General features: G+C 46.3%; 1 protein-coding gene across 1 annotated transcript in view; it reads right to left on the minus strand.

The window, feature by feature from the left end:
- Positions 1-12,390: 12,390 nt before the first annotated feature.
- The window catches only part of LOC108647437 (cleavage stimulation factor subunit 3-like), a 59,853-nt gene continuing 53,251 nt past the window's right edge, over positions 12,391-18,992 (minus strand). The window contains exons 10-19 of the mRNA XM_031900516.1: positions 18,529-18,645; positions 17,729-17,902; positions 17,287-17,389; positions 16,172-16,241; positions 15,549-15,598; positions 15,072-15,217; positions 14,542-14,695; positions 14,158-14,252; positions 13,511-13,571; positions 12,391-13,277 (exon numbers count right to left, since the gene is read on the minus strand). Of these exons, the coding sequence (XP_031756376.1) occupies positions 13,054-13,277; positions 13,511-13,571; positions 14,158-14,252; positions 14,542-14,695; positions 15,072-15,217; positions 15,549-15,598; positions 16,172-16,241; positions 17,287-17,389; positions 17,729-17,902; positions 18,529-18,645 (1,194 nt within the window). The 3' untranslated portion in view covers positions 12,391-13,053. The remainder of the gene's footprint in view (positions 13,278-13,510; positions 13,572-14,157; positions 14,253-14,541; positions 14,696-15,071; positions 15,218-15,548; positions 15,599-16,171; positions 16,242-17,286; positions 17,390-17,728; positions 17,903-18,528; positions 18,646-18,992) is intronic.

Raw genomic sequence — 18,992 nt, forward strand, 5'->3', positions numbered from 1 at the left:
ATGCTGGGACATGTAGGTCAGTGACAGTTATAGGACTACAGGCTGATGGTCTGATAGGGGATGCTGGGACATGTAGGCCAATGACAGTTATAGGACTACAGGCTGCAGTTCTGATAGGGGATGCTGGGACATGTAGGTCAGTGACAGTTATAGGACTACAGGCTGCAGTTCTGATAGGGGATGCTGGGACATGTAGGTCAGTGACAGTTATAGGACTACAGGCTTCAGGTCTGATAGGGGATGCTGGGACATGTAGGCCAATGACAGTTATAGGACTACAGGCTGCAGTTCTGATAGGGGATGCTGGGACATGTAGGTCAGTGACAGTTATAGGACTACAGGCTGCAGTTCTGATAGGGGATGCTGGGACATGTAGGCCAATGACAGTTATAGGACTACAGGCTGCAGTTCTGATAGGGGATGCTGGGACATGTAGGCCAATGACAGTTATAGGACTACAGGCTGCAGTTCTGATAGGGGATGCTGGGACATGTAGGCCAATGACAGTTATAGGACTACAGGCTGATGGTCTGATAGGGGATGCTGGGACATGTAGGCCAATGACAGTTATAGGACTACAGGCTGCAGGTCTGATAGGGGATGCTGGGACATGTAGGCCAATGACAGTTATAGGACTACAGGCTGCAGGTCTGATAGGGATGATGATGACATGTAGGTCAGTGACAGTTATAGGACTACAGGCTGCAGGTCTGATAGGGGATGCTGGGACATGTAGGTCAGTTACAGTTATAGGACTACAGGCTGCAGTTCTGATAGGGGATGCTGGGACATGTAGGCCAGTGACAGTTATAGGGCTGCAGGTCTGATAGGGGATGCTGGGACATGTAGGCCAATGACAGTTATAGGACTACAGGCTTCAGGTCTGATAGGGGATGCTGGGACATGTAGTTCATTGACAGTTTTAGGTCTACAGGCTGCAGGTCTGATAGGGGATGCTGGGACATGTAGGCCAATGACAGTTATAGGACTACAGGCTGCAGTTCTGATAGGGGATGCTGGGACATGTAGGTCAGTGACAGTTATAGGACTACAGGCTGCAGTTCTGATAGGGGATGCTGGGACATGTAGGTCAGTGACAGTTATAGGACTACAGGCTGATGGTCTGATAGGGGATGCTGGGACATGTAGGCCAATGACAGTTATAGGACTACAGGCTGCAGGTCTGATAGGGGATGCTGGGACATGTAGGTCAGTGACAGTTACAGGACTACAGGCAGAAGGTCTGATAGGGGATGCTGGGACATGTAGGCCAGTGACAGTTACAGGACTACAGGCTGCAGGTCTGATAGGGGATGACAAGTAAAGGAAGTGGGGACACTTTTAGTTCCTGGGTACTCAGCACTGTACCTTAGCACTTACCTGCAGCACATTTCCCTGCAAGCTAAGTGGACACATCCATGAGAGCTCTGTGTACCGATTCGTGGTTATCAGCTTTACGAGCCGGACCTTATTGCTACATTTACTCCTGACTCCATAACACACCGACTGCACGATGGGAGCAACAGAATTCAAAGCCAAGATGTGACATGGCATCCAAGCAAGAAACATTCGCTAGGCAGCCCTCCCAAAATGGTGGCACCTGGAGAGACAGCCATGAGATTACTACAGATCCTCAGTCACCCCAACCTGAGCCCAACAGCGCTTCTGCCAAACATCAATCTCCTCTGAACTGGAAGAAGTCAAAACCAACCTCCAGAATATTCCTGAGTGAGTGAACTGAGCGGGGAATAACAACTGGGGGGCACCTCTAACCTACTTCCTGTGGCCCCGACAGGACTACAGGCCCAACCCAAAGCCTGAAGAGATAGATTAGCCGATTATGAACACCATTTTATGCCAATCATTTCTGTGTATTAGTGGCTATTCCAGCACTGTGTATAGCAGCACGGCAGCATTGGTTTCCCTCTGGCACCCCAGGCCTAACAGCAGGCTGCTCCTGTCACTGTTACAGCATATCCGATGATGAACCAGAGAGCGGCTGCGACACTGTGACTGGCTCCCCAAGTTCTGATTCTTCAGGACACGACAGCCCCTTTAAGAGCAGCTTTGTCAGGGATTTCTGACGTGTGAAATTGTCGCCTTTTGACAATTTTTCTCATTTTTGGCCACATTGGCTCTTCACTAAACATGATAGAACCCTCTGAGCTCCCCATTGCTTGTATTTAAGGGCTTTTCATTGAAAGAGGCAAAGTGGGCAATAATAACATATTTTTCATAGAAAATGACTTTAATCATTTATTATCTTAAATATTTTTACACTTTCTTAATTGTGCAGAAAACTGCAATCTATCCAATTAATATGCAACCGTTTGGAGACATCACTGTTGCTGGCACACTGGATATATATGAGTTTATAATGAAAAGTTAAAGAATGTGTTAATTTTTCACTTTTCAGCCGCTTTAAAGGCATCTAAGCCACTCTGAGCCTCCCTAATGCATCACAAATTGCATACCACCAGCTCTTTTGTTAGCCGGGTTCTAGACTTTTATTGCTCTAACAGTGGAGAAACCTGGAACATCAACAGAAACTTCCTGGCTTTCAAGTGACAATTACTGTATATAAAGGTTTATGTAAGTGCCCTGTAATTTGGGAAGGCCTTTAATGAACCTTTTAGAATAAAATCCTTTTGAACCTCTACCAAAAACACCTTTATCCTGCATTGGCCTCATACCTGCCCCCATGTTACCCTCTCCCTTTGCTGGGTGGAGCTGCCATACCACTTGCCTCTTCCATTTTTCATTGACACCAGGAAAGCAGAGTAATTAATGCTCCTGTGAATGAACACTCAGATGTGGCAGCAATATGGCAATTTCTACTAATATGTCAGATGTGAGTGTGTTGCACAGCGTGTGCTTAATGCAGTTGGTCTGTTTAATAGGAAAATAAATCATAAACACAACCATAATTCTAAATTGGTTTATTTCTCATTATTGTAACTCTAATATCCCAGTGACTCAAACAGGGGTATCCAATGGTGCCTGAACTTTTATGTTACCGCTCGGCAAGTCAGGGGTCGGGAATGATGGGAATCTTCAGCCGAGGGGGGAGAACTCATCGCTGGGAACCTTTTGTGATATTTTTATATTTATTATACCTACTGTGGCTCCATCATTGGGCCGTTATCTAATGTATCTTTCTCTTTTTAAAAAGCCTAATTTAAGGGACAGGTCTCAGCCGCCATTTCCCTGCCACCAACGCTCACTCTGGCACTTGCACTGATTTCTCATTTTTATTTCTGGGATCAGAGGTGGGTGGAGCACTGATACACTGGGGGGGGGGGCATTAAGGGAAATAATGGCAGAAACTAGAGAGGTACATTTCCTGAAGAAAATGTGAGTGGTGCTTGCCGTGGCAAAACTCGTGCCATAATATTACAATGTTTCACACTTCACAATGTTTCACACTTCAGTGTTGCTAAAACATTAAAATCAACATTGCCCCTGCGGGGGCAATTAACCGCCCACCCCTCAGAAAAGTCATAGCACCCCATTCCCGAATAAGCCGCACGGTTTTACACCTCATTCATGGGTCTACAACAAACTAGCTATTCGCCAAAATCCCCATAAAAAAAATCAATAGGTGAAGTCTGATTGGCTGTTGGTGGCTCCACCCACTTTTCCAAAACTAAAACTGCAGTCCTCTAGTGGCCAACTGTGAAAAGTTTGGGGACCCAGGTGTTATTACTGTGAGAATGGCAGCAGGCTGAATTTCTCCATTTAAAGTCAATAGGTAAAATCTGATTGGCTGTTGGTGGCTCCACCCACTTACAAAAATACAAAAAACCTTAAATGCGTAGTCACCCAGTGTCTGACTATGCAAAGTTTGGGAACCCTGGCAACAAACCAATAAAAATCAATGGGTGAAATCTGATTGGTTGTTGGTGGCTCCGCCCACTTTTAAAAACTAGAACTGCAGTCCACTAGTGACCAACTGTGAAAAGTTTGGCAGCAGGTTTTATTTCCCCATTGAAAGTCAATAGGTAAACTCTGATTGGCTGTTGGTGGCTCCGCCCACTTTTTCTTACCTTGAACCACAGTTACCTGGGGCATAACCCTGCAAAGTTTGGGGACCCTGGGGTTATTACTGTGAGAATGGCAGCAGGTTGGATTTTCACAAGTCCATAGGTAAAATCTGATTGGCTGTACACAGCTCTGCCCAATTTTGGGCATCCAACAATCATCATATTTTCATTCAGGCTGAGCCCCTGACTGTGTGATTCAAGTTTGGGGAGTGTCGCCTCAAAGCTGTAAGATTGGCATCAGTTTAAATTTTCCCATAAAAGTCAATGGGTAAAATTTGATTCGTTGTTGTTGGCCCCTCCCACTCACCCAGTCACCCAGTGACTGACAGTGCAAAGTTTGGGAACTCTGGCATCAAACCAATAAAAATCAATAGGTGAAATTTGATTGGCTAATGGTGGCTCTGCCCACTTTTAAAATCTAAAACTGCGGTCCCCTAGTGACCAAGTGTAAAAAGTTTGGGGACCCTGGTGTTATTATTGTGAGAATGACAGCAGGTTGAATTTCCGCCAAATCAATAGGTAAAATCTGATTGGCTGTTCACAGCTCCGCCCACTTTTGGGCATCCAACAATCATCATATTTTCATATATTTGACCTTTCTACAAAATTCGCTCTCTCTGCTACAATCCATCAAAGTTGGTCTCAATGTTAAGTCTATGGGACTTTTTGGGGCGGTTAATTGCCCCCTGCGGGGGCAATTAACCGCTCACCCCTCAGAAAAGTCAAAGCACCCCATTCCCGAATACGGTTTGACACCTCATTCATGGGTCTACGACAAACTAGTTATTCGCCAAAATCCCCATTACAAGTCAATGGGGCATATTTGGGTATCTCTCTTGCCCCGGGGGTAAAACTTATACCCTTGTGCAGGGTATCTTCTGACACAGGTTGCAAACCTCTTCAAATGTGGTAAATTTCACGTTTCTAAAAAATTCCCTCTCTGCGCTACAATCCGTCAAAGTTGGCCTCAATGTTAAGTCAATGGGATTTTTGACTGGTTAATTGCCCCCTGCGGGCCCCTTAGAAGAGTCATAGCACCCCATTCCCGAACAGGCCGCACGATTTGACACCTCACTCATGGGTCTACGACAAACGGTGTGGGACTAGTTACGCGCCGAACTTTTGTACGGAAGAATAATAATTACTAGAGAGGTACATTTCCTGAAGAAAATGTGAGTGGCGCTTGCCGTGGCAAAACTTGTGCCCCGATCTTACAATGTTTCCTTCAGTTCTCTGTCACAATTGCCCCTGCTGGGGCAATTAACCGCCCAACCCTCAGAAAAGTCATAGAACCCCATTCCCGAATAAGCCGCAATGGTTTGACACCTCATTCATGGATCTACGACAAACGGTGGTTAATTGCCCCCTGCTGGGGCAATTAACTGCCCAACCCTAAGAAAAGTCATAGCACCCCATTCCCGAATAAGCCGCACGGTTTGACACCTCATTCATGGGTCTACGACAAACAGTGCGGGACTCAAAGTTGGTCTCAATGTTAAGTCTTTGGGCGGATAATTGCCCCCTGCTGGGGCAATTAACCACCCACCCCTCAGAAAAGTCATAGCAACCCCATTCCCAAATAAGCCGCACGGTTTGAAACCTCATTCATGGGTCTACGACAAACGGTGGTTAATTGCCCCTGCTGGGGCAATTAACCGCCCACCCCTCAGAAAAGTCATAGCACTCCATTCCCGAATAAGGTGCACGATTTGACACCTCATTCATGGGTCTACAACAAACGGTGGTTAATTGCCCCCTGCTGGGGGCAATTAACCACCCACCCCTCAAATAAGTCATTGCACCCCATTCCCAAATAGGCCGCACGATTTGACACCTCATTCATGGGTCTACGACAAACGGTGGTTAATTGCCCCCCACTGGAGCAATTAACGGCTCACCCCTCAGAAAAGTCATAGCACCCCATTCCCGAATAAGCCGTACAGTTTGACACCTCATTCATGGGTCTACGACAAACGGTGGTTAATTGCCCCCTGCTGGGGCAATTAACTGCCCACCCCTCAGAAAAGTCATAGCACCCCATTCCCGAATAAGACGCACGATTTGACACCTCATTCATGGGTCTACGACAAACGGTGGTTAATTGCCCCCTGCTGGGGCAATTAACCGCCCACCCCTCAGAAAAGTCATAGCACCCCATTCCCGAATAAGCCACATGATTTGACACCTCATTCATGGGTCTACGACAAACGGTGGTTAATTGCCCCCTGCTGGGGCAATTAACCGCCCACCCCTCAGAAAAGTCATAGCACCCCATTCCCGAATAAGCCACACGATTTGACACCTCATTCATGGGTCTACGACAAACGGTGGTTAATTGCCCCCTGCTGGGGCAATTAACCGCCCACCCCTCAGAAAAGTCATAGCACCCCATTCCCGAATAAGCCACACAGTTTGACACCTCATTCATGGGTCTACGACAAACGGTGGTTAATTGCCCCTGCTGGCAATTAACCGCCCACCCCTCAGAAAGGTCATAGCACTCCATTCCCGAATAAGCCGCACAGTTTGACACCTCATTCATGGGTCTACGACAAACAGTGGTTAATTGCCCCCTGCTGGGGCAATTAACCGCCCACCCCTCAGAAAAGTCATAGCACCCCATTCCCGAATAAGCCACACGATTTGACACCTCATTCATGGGTCTACGACAAACGGTGGTTAATTGCCCCTGCTGGGGCAATTAACCGCCCACCCCTCAGAAAGGTCATAGCACTCCATTCCCGAATAAGCTGCTCAGTTTGACACCTCATTCATGGGTCTACGACAAACGGTGGTTAATTGCCCCCTGCTGGGGCAATTAACTGCCCACCCTTCAGAAACGTCATAGCACCCCATTCCCGAATAAGCCGCATGATTTGACACCTCATTCATGGGTCTACAACAAACGGTGGTTAATTGCCCCCTGCTGGGGCAATTAACCACCCACCCCTGAAATAAGTCATACCACCCCATTCCCGAATAAGCTGCACAGTTTGACACCTCATTCATGGGTCTACGACAAACGGTGGTTAATTGCCCCCTGCTGGGGCAATTAACCGCCCACCCCTCAGAAAAGTCATAGCACCCCATTCCCGAATAAGCCACACGATTTGACACCTCATTCATGGGTCTACGACAAACGGTGGTTAATTGCCCCCTGCTGGGGCAATTAACCGCCCACCCCTCAGAAAAGTCATAGCACCCCATTCCCGAATAAGCCACACAGTTTGACACCTCATTCATGGGTCTACGACAAACGGTGGTTAATTGCCCCTGCTGGCAATTAACCGCCCACCCCTCAGAAAGGTCATAGCACTCCATTCCCGAATAAGCCGCACAGTTTGACACCTCATTCATGGGTCTACGACAAACAGTGGTTAATTGCCCCCTGCTGGGGCAATTAACCGCCCACCCCTCAGAAAAGTCATAGCACCCCATTCCCGAATAAGCCACACGATTTGACACCTCATTCATGGGTCTACGACAAACGGTGGTTAATTGCCCCTGCTGGGGCAATTAACCGCCCACCCCTCAGAAAGGTCATAGCACTCCATTCCCGAATAAGCCGCACAGTTTGACACCTCATTCATGGGTCTACGACAAACAGTGGTTAATTGCCCCCTGCTGGGGCAATTAACCGCCCACCCCTCAGAAAAGTCATAGCACCCCATTCCCGAATAAGCCACACGATTTGACACCTCATTCATGGGTCTACGACAAACGGTGGTTAATTGCCCCCTGCTGGGGCAATTAACCGCCCACCCCTCAGAACGGTCATAGTACCCCATTCCCGAATGCCCTTTAAAAGACAGCCCCCCTAGTTATATAGGGCTTGGGGCAAGCAGCAGGCTGTAACCCTGAGTGTTTCAGTCAGTCGGTTAGGGTACACCAACCGCCAATATGTAAAAGACAAGATTACGAAAAAACATGGTACAAGTGGGAGGAGGAAGGATGGCTCAGCGGTAGGGAGACTGCTTTACACCGATGGGCCTTGAGTTCGATTCCTGCCTGGGAGCTCTGCAAATTGAGCAGAGCTCCTGGGACGGGGGAATCTGGGACTCATACCCAGCGTATGATTGTATGGGCCAGCTTGAGTTCGATTCCTGCCTGGGAGCTCTGCAAATTGAGCAGAGCCCCTGGGACGGGGGAATCTGACTCATACCCCAGCAATTGTAAGGCACCTCCGGCCCCACTGGGCCCCTTACCTTGTGACCCTGGACAGAGTCACTTAACCTCATAATGTCCCAGCAATGATGGCGCCTAGAAATGGCAAAACATTGCTGTCCTTTTTAATTACTGGCTACAAATCTATTAAATGTCCCTGTCACAGTGTCTATGGCAGCTGGAAGCAACAAGCCAATTGATAGTTGAGCTGAGCTACCCACAGGTAGGGCCTTCCTATATGTTTATGTTTTTCCCTATTAATAACATTGGCATCAAACAACATGTTTTACTGTAAAATACCAGCCCTACCCGTGGGTCCCTACACCCCCTGAGCCTCTCCATCCACTTTTATCCCCCTTGATATTTTATGGGAGCTTGTTTGTTTACTGTTTACTGTGTGACTGGAAGCATCCCCTGCAGCCTGTAGTCCTATAACTGTCATTGGCCTACATGTCCCAGCATCCCCTATCAGACCTGCAGCCTGTAGTCCTATAACTGTCATTGGCCTACATGTCCCAGCATCCCCTATCAGACCTGCAGCCTGTAGTCCTATAACTGTCATTGGCCTACATGTCCCAGCATCCCCTATCAGACCTAAATCTTGTAGTCCTATAACTGTCATTGACCTACATGTCCCAGCATCCCCTATCAGACCTAAATCTTGTAGTCCTATAACTGTCATTGACCTACATGTCCCAGCATCCCTTATCAGACCTGCAGCCTTTAGACCTATAACTGTCACTGAACTACATGACCCAGCATCCCCTATCAGACCTGCAGCCTGTTGTCCTATAACTGTCATTGGCCTACATGTTATACATACATACATATTTCATGAAACCCAAATAAGTGCCTGTAATCCTCCCCTCGCTTTCTATGGGATCCCCTCTATTTGAGAGCTGCCATTATTGCTACTCCCCCTATGTGCAGATTGATACCCCCCGGCCCATGTATTGGTACATTCTGTTTAACACTCAGATTCTCAGTATCTCTTGCTAGTAATGATGGCATCACATGGGCTGGAGCAAGGGATTGTGGGAGTTCTAGTAACAGCTGAGCGCTTCATGTTATGTAGCCATGCTCTCTAACAGGAGGGCCCCCACCAATCACAACTGGCATATACCACTACCCAAAGGCCCTGCTTTATCTATGCCCATTCTAATGGGAACCCATAAAAGCTGGGGGGGATTTAAAGGGGCAAATGATCAGATATTATTTTACAGACGGGTGAGATTTAGATGGGAACAGATCAGCAGGTCCCCTCACTATCCGGCATCAGTTTATAGGCCCGGCCATTTGTTTCCTAGAAGTTCTGCTCTGCCCAGAGATTTGCCCACAGTTATTTTGCTCCTATATATATATATTAGGCAGGTAGGAGGTCAGTACAAGATGGCACATCTGCCCCATCAGCCGCTCCTTACAGCTGGGTGCCATGTATAATGCCAGGCATGACAGGAGCGCATTGGAGTATAACAGTGTCAGTTCCCCAACCTGTGGCCCCCCAGCTGTTGCTACGGCTCCCTGCTTCCCTGTCAGATCCTTTAGGGTCTGTTTGTAAAATGGGAGAACTGGTCGAGGGTGTGAGTACTTATATAAGGCAGTGTATCCTGATGTGTGTAGCAGAGAGGGCCGGCACATATGAGCTCACAATCTCTTTTTTCCTTCTCCCCATAAAGTGAAAATTGTGAGCGATTCTGAGCGACTCTGGCGAGAATTTTTGTGATTTTTTTTTTTGTGAGATATTCAGCGAGTTTCCAACTCACTTTTGACGCTTCTTAGGAAATAACATCTTCCATAGACGTCTGCTGATATCTCTTTTTTATACCCAACTGCTCTTTTAAGAGCAAGAAGACCGGGGCGCAATGCCATCCTGCGCCCCCTGGAGGAAGGAAAGGGAGCCGCTACGGTTACATTTGAATGAAGGGTCTGGATGTACAGAGTATAGAATGTAACAGAATCTTTCTCTTTTCCCACAGCGAGAGGCAGGATCAAGACCCCTCTCTGATATTTATAAGGTGAGTAGAAAAGAGGGTAAAACTGTGCCCCACTCACTGCTAATGCTGTAGGGGCTGCAGGTTTTGTACCCCGGGGAATATTATGTTATCAATAAAATCCCCCTTTTATTCTATTTTCCAGCCTCCTGATGGTCGGCTGACCAAGGGTGTGCTCCTCGGACAGGGCGGGCGCTGCAGCCGCAGTGGCTGCACCTCCATCGGAAGCCCCAGGAGTATCTAATTCTCAGATACCTGTTACTCCACCAGTGGCGTCTCCTCTCCCAATTACAGCTACACCACCAGCAGTGTATGTAACACTCTATACACAACCTCCACCCATCATCTCTATCTCCCCTTCAGCCATAGTTCCACCAGTGGCACTTTTTCTCCAGCCCAATTTTAATATCTGCAGCTCCACCAGTTGGATTCCTGCTTTTAGAGAGCACAATTCCAGCAGCGGCACCTCACTTTGTAGCTCTCATTCTCCTTTTCTTTCTTTGGCTCCACCACCAGCCCCTCTTTCTTTTTCTGCTGCTCCTCTACCAACAGACCACCATACTAATACATCATACAGTATTTGCAGTTCCACCAACCTCAGCTCAAACAGTGCATCCACCACCGTCAGTCTTAAGGTTCCCATATACTATAAGATCCGCTCGCTTGGCGATGTCGCCAATCGAGCGGATCTTTACCCGATATCCCCACCTACGGGTGGGTGATATCGGGTAGGAAGTTGCTGTAAAAAAAATAATCCGAACGTTTGGCCCTGGGGCCAAACGATCGGATTACATTTGCAGCCATGGGCAGTCGGTTCCTGGACCGCATCTCCCCGATTCGACCGGATTTTCTAACCTGGCTGATCGATATCTGGCCAATTTCAGGCCAGATATCGGTCGGCCAGGCCGCACGTTTCTGCCCATACACGGGCCGATTAGCTCTATCGGCCCGTGTATGGGGGCCTTTAGCCTCCAACATCTACATTTCAGACAAGCACAGCTCCAACACCCCCTCACAGCCCCCTACAGAGGCTCCTCCCTTCACAATCCACTAAAAATTCTGCCAAAACATTAGATAGCTTTAACAAAGCCATTTAGCAAGGTAAAAATACAGCAACACTGACATAAACCCTTAGTAGAAGTTGATACAGGGACTTGTTCGATTGCCCTTTGGGAGTCAGGAAGGAATTTTTCCCCCTCTGAGGCAAATTGGCTCCGACTTCAGATTGTTTTTTTCTGCCTTCCTCTGTATCAACTACTAAATAGGAACCTTCCATCTACACTAAAACTTAAAATAAATGAGTCCTTTCCAACCTAAATATGCATAACTTAAATACATCATATCTAAACTATAAATAAATATTTTAAAACATATTTGAATGGTGTTTTGCATTTTTATAGTATAGCCGGGAAAGTTTGGAGAGGAAGGAGACCTGTGGGGCAAGAGAAAAGGGTAATTAAAAAGAGATGGTGGAATCAGGGGGCAGGGGTGGGAGAAATGGGTGAGGAGAATGGAATACGCTCGGGCGCAGGCACATGTAGCCGATATACGCATGAAAACGCGAGAGAATGCAAAGTCTTGCGTTTTCATGCGTAAATCGGCTACATGTGCCTGCGCCCGAGTGTATTCCATTCATTCGGGTGCAGGCACAAGTAGCAGGCGTAAGGCTGAATTTTCGGCAAGCGTTTTTCCGCTTGCCGAAAAAATCAGCCCTACGCCACGTGTGGCATCAGCCTTAACATGGCACTGTCAGCAGAAGACTATTGCCCTGGATGAAAGCAGCTGATAAACACGCCATTGCCATGAGTATTATTGTTGGGGCAGAGAAATGGCAGGTCCCAACAGGCAAACAGGTGATTTAACTGCATGGGGGGGGGGGGACATGCCCTTGATCTGCATTGGCTTTTCATCATTAGCAGTCACGCCATAAGTTTTAATGTAGAGACTGGAGGCTGTTAGTGGGTGGGGGGCCATTTGTTAGGAACCCACCATTCACTATAACTTTGCCCTAGCACATGCGCTTTGGTGCTGCTGAAAAGTTCTCCTGTGTTTTAGAATGCGAAAGTGTCATTGGTTGGAAAGGCAATGGGGCCTGTTCCGGGATAAACCAATCAGGTCTGCAGGCAAACCAAGCTCAGCACCCTGTAGAATCACTATGGACATTATATGGTCTCTCCTTTGTAACAATGCGCTACTAAATAGTTGTACGATGCTATGGTATAGCACAATCTCATTGGTAAGGTGGCGGATGTGTAAGTTGGGGGTAAAGAGATGTAAGACTGAAACTCAGCACTTTTTATCCATAATCCCACCCAACAGTGCTCAGAATGATTGGTCTAAAAATGCAAATGTTTAGCTAAATATTACAGTAAAAACCCCTTTTATAAAATGAGGCTTGATTGGTTGCCTGGACATCGACTGCATGCTGTTCATGTACCCATGTGACCTCCACTGAAATGCGGCAGCTTGGTAAGGACAGTGCGAATGATTGCAATAATGAACAAAAACCAGCGTTGTGCATGGGGCCTTAAGCTTGCCATGTATGCCCACATCTGGTGAGGCATTTTGGCTAATTTTACCTGACCCTCTGGGCATGTATGGCAAATAAAGAACAATATAAATCTGGCCATACCTTGTATGATATCCACCTGTTCCATCCAGTATGGGTCAGCCCATGTATGGCCACTTTAAGGACAAGGAAAGACTGAATCACTTGGCTTGCTGACTAGTTAGGTACCCCCAGTAATTATTATCCGTTACCTCAGAGCCAGAGTTGTATTCTAGTGAGCACCATCTTTTTCCTTTCTCTGGATCATCCCTCTGGCCCTGGGCTCAGTAGTGTAAATGTTCAGCTTTTAGCTTCTACGTTGCAATCTACAAGCAATGTGCACCGCCCAGCCACAAGGAATCACTGAGAAAGGAAAGATGGCCACAGACCCCTTCTCTTCTTCATCGTCGGAATCCTCATTGGGTCTTTTCACAGATTTATTTAGTAGTGTGTTGACTTCAACTGGTCCGTTCCCCTCCATGTTCATCTCTGCCTGGCTTCCTGTAATGATCCTCACCGCCTCTTCCACTGCTGCAAAGACAGATACACATACATTGAAAGAGGCTCATTCAGCCAAGGGCAATCTGCAGCCACCCAGATGTTGTTCAACTACAATACCCATAACCCATTGCAGCCCTGGAAATCTAACTCCCATCCTCCTTAGCAAGACAAGAGCAAAAGCAGAACCGAGCTGAAAGAGCTGCAGGTAAATGCGTATGTGTTTCTGGAGCTTCGGTTTATAGGTGCACCAACAAAGCACTTACTGTCCGGCAGCTTGCACCTCCGCAAGATTTCCATAATCTCATCAACCTGTACGAATGGGCCCTTTGAAAAGAAATAAAATGGAATTTTATGAATTATTTTTAAGGACTAACAGTTTATTGGCTGCCCAGAAGTATCACATTTTATTATAAACTGGGACAGTCAGTGGCGGAACTATAGGGGAAGCAGACCCTGTGTTTTAGAAAGCCAGTGGGACAGGGGAAGGCTGGGTAGAACTTGCAGTGCAGGGGAAGGGAGGGCACAGTATAAGGGAAGGGAGGGTTTTGTATAATGGGCGACTGGGATGGATCAGGAGGTGTGACCATGCTTCCTTCTGCAGGTCACTTTATTTTAACTAGGGCCACATTATTCTTGCTGGCAGGGTCCAAGGGCCGCAGGTGACCAATAGATTGATAGTTTGGGCCCCCTTGTTGGGGACGAGTCCTACTAACTTAGAATGGGGCTGCGTGATTGCTGATGGAAGCCCTGGTCCCAGTAGTGATGGGGCCATCAACATAAACAAAACAACGTATCCTTTGCAGCCTTTTCGCATTGCGGCCCTCTCCTCCTCTCACATTGTTCCTGGCTACAGTATCAAAGCAAAGGTAAGAACCCCACATTGCCAAAAAAAACAAAATTACACACTAACCTGGAAGCAAATGGGGGGAGGAAGCAGCTTCATTAAGATCACTGCAGCTGGAGGGACTGGGAATACTCTGCCAGGAACAGGATGGAGTCCAGGTGCTACAGAACAGAAAAACATTGTTTTTAGCGGTTAATACACGCGGCTGTTCTACAATCCAATTCTATCAGCCCTATAAAAAGGAAAGGGAGAGCGATTACTAAATTGACCAATGGCAGCGGGCCAATGTGCAGGACTCCCAGGCAGATAACATGGTGCGCATGGAGGCATGGCACCCCCAGGAATGGATTAGTAGACAAAGAAGCAACTAGTTAGAATCAGCAAATAAAAGTCCTCATAAGGTTTTCCTAGTTAAATGAATATGAGTCAATTAGCTTTAAAAAGGCTTACGAGCTAAATGTCCCGTCTGGAAAGGGATCATCTGGGACGTGTCAGGTTTGGGATACTCTGGTTTTCGGTCAACATCATCCTTCAGCGAAGGGGCTATGGATGGAGCTATCACAGGGTCTGGGATTAGTGCTGCCAGTTTGGCTCTCGATACATCCTAGAAATAAGAATGAGACATTACTGTCAATAAGTTAGGAGTGAGGCAGACAAATTTTCTTGTGCTAATTGACAATACTGCAAACCACCAATAGCAATCAGCCATATCTGTTCCTTTATTATTTAATCAAGCAGCAGTTTGCTGTTGCCTGAGAATCTTGAAAAAGAGAAGCAAAAGTGAAGGGAGTGAAAGAAATAAATGTGTCTCTGCTTGGTATAAAGGCATGGGAGCAGTAGAGGACGGCAGCTGCTGGCACATATACTAGAGACCAAAGATAAGCCCAAGCACCACGTTAATATATGAATCTAACATAATTCCCATAATAGAGTAAAGGCGGGATAGCTATATGCAGGTACAAACCCTGATCACAACATACCTTGTATCCCAAAGCTTTCAGTTCACTTGTGGAGCAGGGGTACAAGTCCATAAATTTGTATCTATCCACAAGAAGTGCTGTCTCCTTCCCTTCATACTCCTCCTTGAATGCTGTGTATCTCCTTTTTTCCACTTTCAGTATACTAGCTAAGGCTGATGCCACACCAGGCGTAGGGCTGATTTTTTCGGCAAGCGGAAAAACGCTTGCCGAAAATTCAGCCCTACGCCTGCTACTTGTGCCTGCACCCGAATGAATGGGATACGCTCGGGTGCAGGCACATGTAGCCGATATACGCATGAAAACGCGTGAGAATGCAAAGTCTCGCGTTTTCATGCGTATATCGGCTACATGTGCCTGCACCCGAGCGTATCCCATTCATTCGGGTGCAGGCACAAGTAGCAGGCGTAGGGCTGAATTTTCGGCAAGCGTTTTTCCGCTTGCCGAAAAAATCGGCCCTACGCCTGGTGTGGCATCAGCCTAAATCTCCAATGTTACTTTCAAAGGCCAGGAAGTGTGCCAAAATCTCTCTGCAGAAATCAAGGGGGGAAAAAACAAGGAGAAACAATTCAGTATTCCGAGACAAAGTGAGCTTTCCAGTTTGACAGACATTGTATAAAGTTCACATTCAGCATATAACAGCAGCATTATGCAGCTTCGCTTTTGCTGTTCTTCCCATCCCTCTTCACTTTCCTCTTCCCCTGTGTTGTCCTTGTACACTTGCACGGGGATGAAGCCTGAGCCATGAGCAGGCAGGATTTAATCTGAGCAGGGGAATGGCAATACTGTTGCAAGAGAAGCAAAACTTGCACAGGGGCAGTGTATGAACTGAATAGAGTTTTATTGGAATTCTACCATATAAATATATGATGTTTCCCATGATATAGCTGAGGGTACAGGCCTGCTTAGGGCTCCACTGTGTAAAGCTTTTATGCTGCACTGGGAAAGGGATCATAAAATAAACCCTGCAGTCTGTGTTACATGACAGTGTAGAGCAAAAGGCTTAAGGCTGCGCAGGGGAAGGTTCGTGACTTGAGACTGTCGTCTCTCACTGCAGTTTCTATGACTGGCCTTCCATATACGAAGTTTATATTCATATTCACCCTGATTTTTCGGGAGGCAAACTTCCTGATGTTAAAACTCGTTCAAATAATACTCTTGTGTTATTGTCCACTGAAAAAAAATATTTAGGATTCGTTTAATATTATTTAACTTATCATAAAACCACACCTAAATTACTAAACATATACATATAACATTCTATTTCACACATTTAGGTAAGTAAATGTGACCTGTCATAGAGCTGGGCGGTATGACCAAAAATTTATATCACGGTATTTTTCAAAATTATATCGGTATCACGGTATTTGACGGTATATAAATAAAAAATAAATAATAAATATTGGTGCCCCCCACAACCCCAACCCCCCCAACCACAACCCCAACACCCCCCCACAACCCCAACACCCCCCTCCCACAACTCCAACCCCCCTCCCACAACTCCAACCCCCCCACACAACTCCAACCCCCCCACAACCCCGACCCCCCCCAACCCCAACACCCCCCCCCACAACCCCCCCAACCCCCCCCACAACCCCAACACCCCCCCCACACAACTCCAACCACAACCCCCCAGCAGAACTTACCCAACTTGTGGTTCCTCCAGCGATGCGTCCTAGCGACGTCGCATGCGCGCTGACGTCACATGCGCGCTGACGTCACATGCGCACGGGCGCAACCCGGATATAATTGAAGAAAAATAGCAGGAGGCGCGCATACCGGTGTAGCGGTATGTTTAAAAACCATATCGTTTTTTTTTTTAAAAAACGGTATACCGGTTAAACCGGTATACCGCCCAGCACTAACCTGTCACATACAAACTTACAGGCAGTAGCTCCAGAACTTTTAAAGGGGCCAGTAAAATATATTTTGTCACCTAAGGCTACAAACATTTAGGTTAGTCATATAAACAACCTTCTTAAACCACATATTTACTGGGAAGTGAGCGCTGCAAGCATTATAAGTGGTGCTCTTTTAGAAAAAAAAAACGAACAGAGAGGATCAGTTACCCTTTATTTGAAATACACATTTATTACAGTGGTGTATAGAGAGGCCTGTGTTTAATACAATTATAGAAAGTGGTAAGAGCTTTTGCAAAGACATAAGCGAACAAACCATTACACTTTTACAATAAATAAAATGTATTCACGTAACTTACCATTAAGGTGAGACAAATAATCTATGTAGGCAAGGACATATTCAGGGATGTCTCCATATTTCTTTAGTCCTAACTCAAAAATCTTGAAGGCCACCGATGTATCCTGGATTAAGATAAAGTAAAACTTTTAAAACAATGTCTTTGATTATAGAGATTCTGTTTTCATGATCAGTTATAAAATGTTGTATAACATGTCAAAGGCTTTGCACACATTCCTGTTGCCGTGAACAAAACACAGCCAATTGCCAGCACAAGATGTGAGGCACTTACATATTGATGAAATGCAGCACTATTTGCCAGTGACTGGTACATTGTTATTAGGAGGGGAGCCTAGACCCAGCCCACAGCATGACTGATACATCATTTCCCATGGCCGTTACGGGACTGCAAGTGGTGGGCCCCTGATCCAAGAGAAGGTTAAACAATGTATATTTACTCTCACCTTGCTACAGTAATACTCCATTAAGGCTGCAGTGACGTAAACGTGATGACGGGTCCTGGGATCTTCCCTGGCTTTCTTGAAAATCATTCTCCCAGATTTGATGCCCTCAGCTCTCCTAGCAAACTTCCGGCTCTGGCAGTGTCTATTTATAGGCACAGGCATGCCCCGCCTCCTCTGTGACATCAGATCAGATGGGGCAGGTGAGGGGCAGGTCTATAAATAGACGTTCCGAGGGTGGGGACTTAACCAATCAGATGTCAGCACATCAGCAAGGATTGTATAAAATAATATTGATGGCTGATGATTACTTTTAATATATAGGTTTACAAGAGATTGCAAATATGGAATAGCTATATATAGGCAAACTATACAAGATATCAAACATCTGCATAGCCTGAAAACTTAAATAAATGATGTTTTGACCAACGTGGTCTTCACCGAGAAAACTGTTGTGAAAAAATGAACATTTCCTGCAAGCGACTATTTCCTTTTCTGTGAAATGGAAACATACAGCCCTTTGGAACAACTCAGAGCCATCAGGCAGGTACCACAGCATTTATGAGTGAAGCTGGAGTAAATACGCTATGGTGCCCCATTGGGGCTGCTGTTGAGTATTAATGACAGAAATAGTAGAAGATTAAAGTCGCCATGTCTAACTAACTTAAAATAAAATAGACGCACTAATATTCCTAATGTCCAGCAACTTTATATAAACCTTAACTATTTATTAAAAACCATGTTATTCTTTGCAAGAGAACGTGTCCTTTCTGTTCATGTAAATCTCCAATACAGATACTGACCTCTTCGTAGTCTGCGTAGGCAAAATACAGCAACATGTTTTTCTTTAGAAGTGTACTGATTGCCCGCTCATAGATATTGGCAGCTTCATCGCTGAACAGTTTAGCGTTGTTCATGTCCTGTGATAGGAAGAAATGTAAAACCTTAAAACTGGAGCCATCAAGAGAAGCGCAGACTGATAGAGTTGAACTGACCCATGTGAAGCTGGCCACACACACAGCTGTACGACCCGACATTGGGTTTGATTTCAGCTTTAACGTTACATCATTGCATTATATATGGGCCTTTGTAAGGTAGTGTTGACAAAATGATCCTATTATAAATAAGTCAGTCTGTCAGACAGTAGATTCTTTTGCTAGTTCTTCCCATCAACAGGTGTATGGAGCTGCGTCAGACCCAACTGATAGGGCCAGGCCACCCATCCCTACTTTCATATCCAATATTTGGAACCAAAGGATGAATAAGT

This window comes from Xenopus tropicalis, chromosome 4 (genome assembly GCF_000004195.4).
Source record: "Xenopus tropicalis strain Nigerian chromosome 4, UCB_Xtro_10.0, whole genome shotgun sequence".
NCBI classification, from domain to species: Eukaryota; Metazoa; Chordata; class Amphibia; order Anura; family Pipidae; genus Xenopus; species Xenopus tropicalis.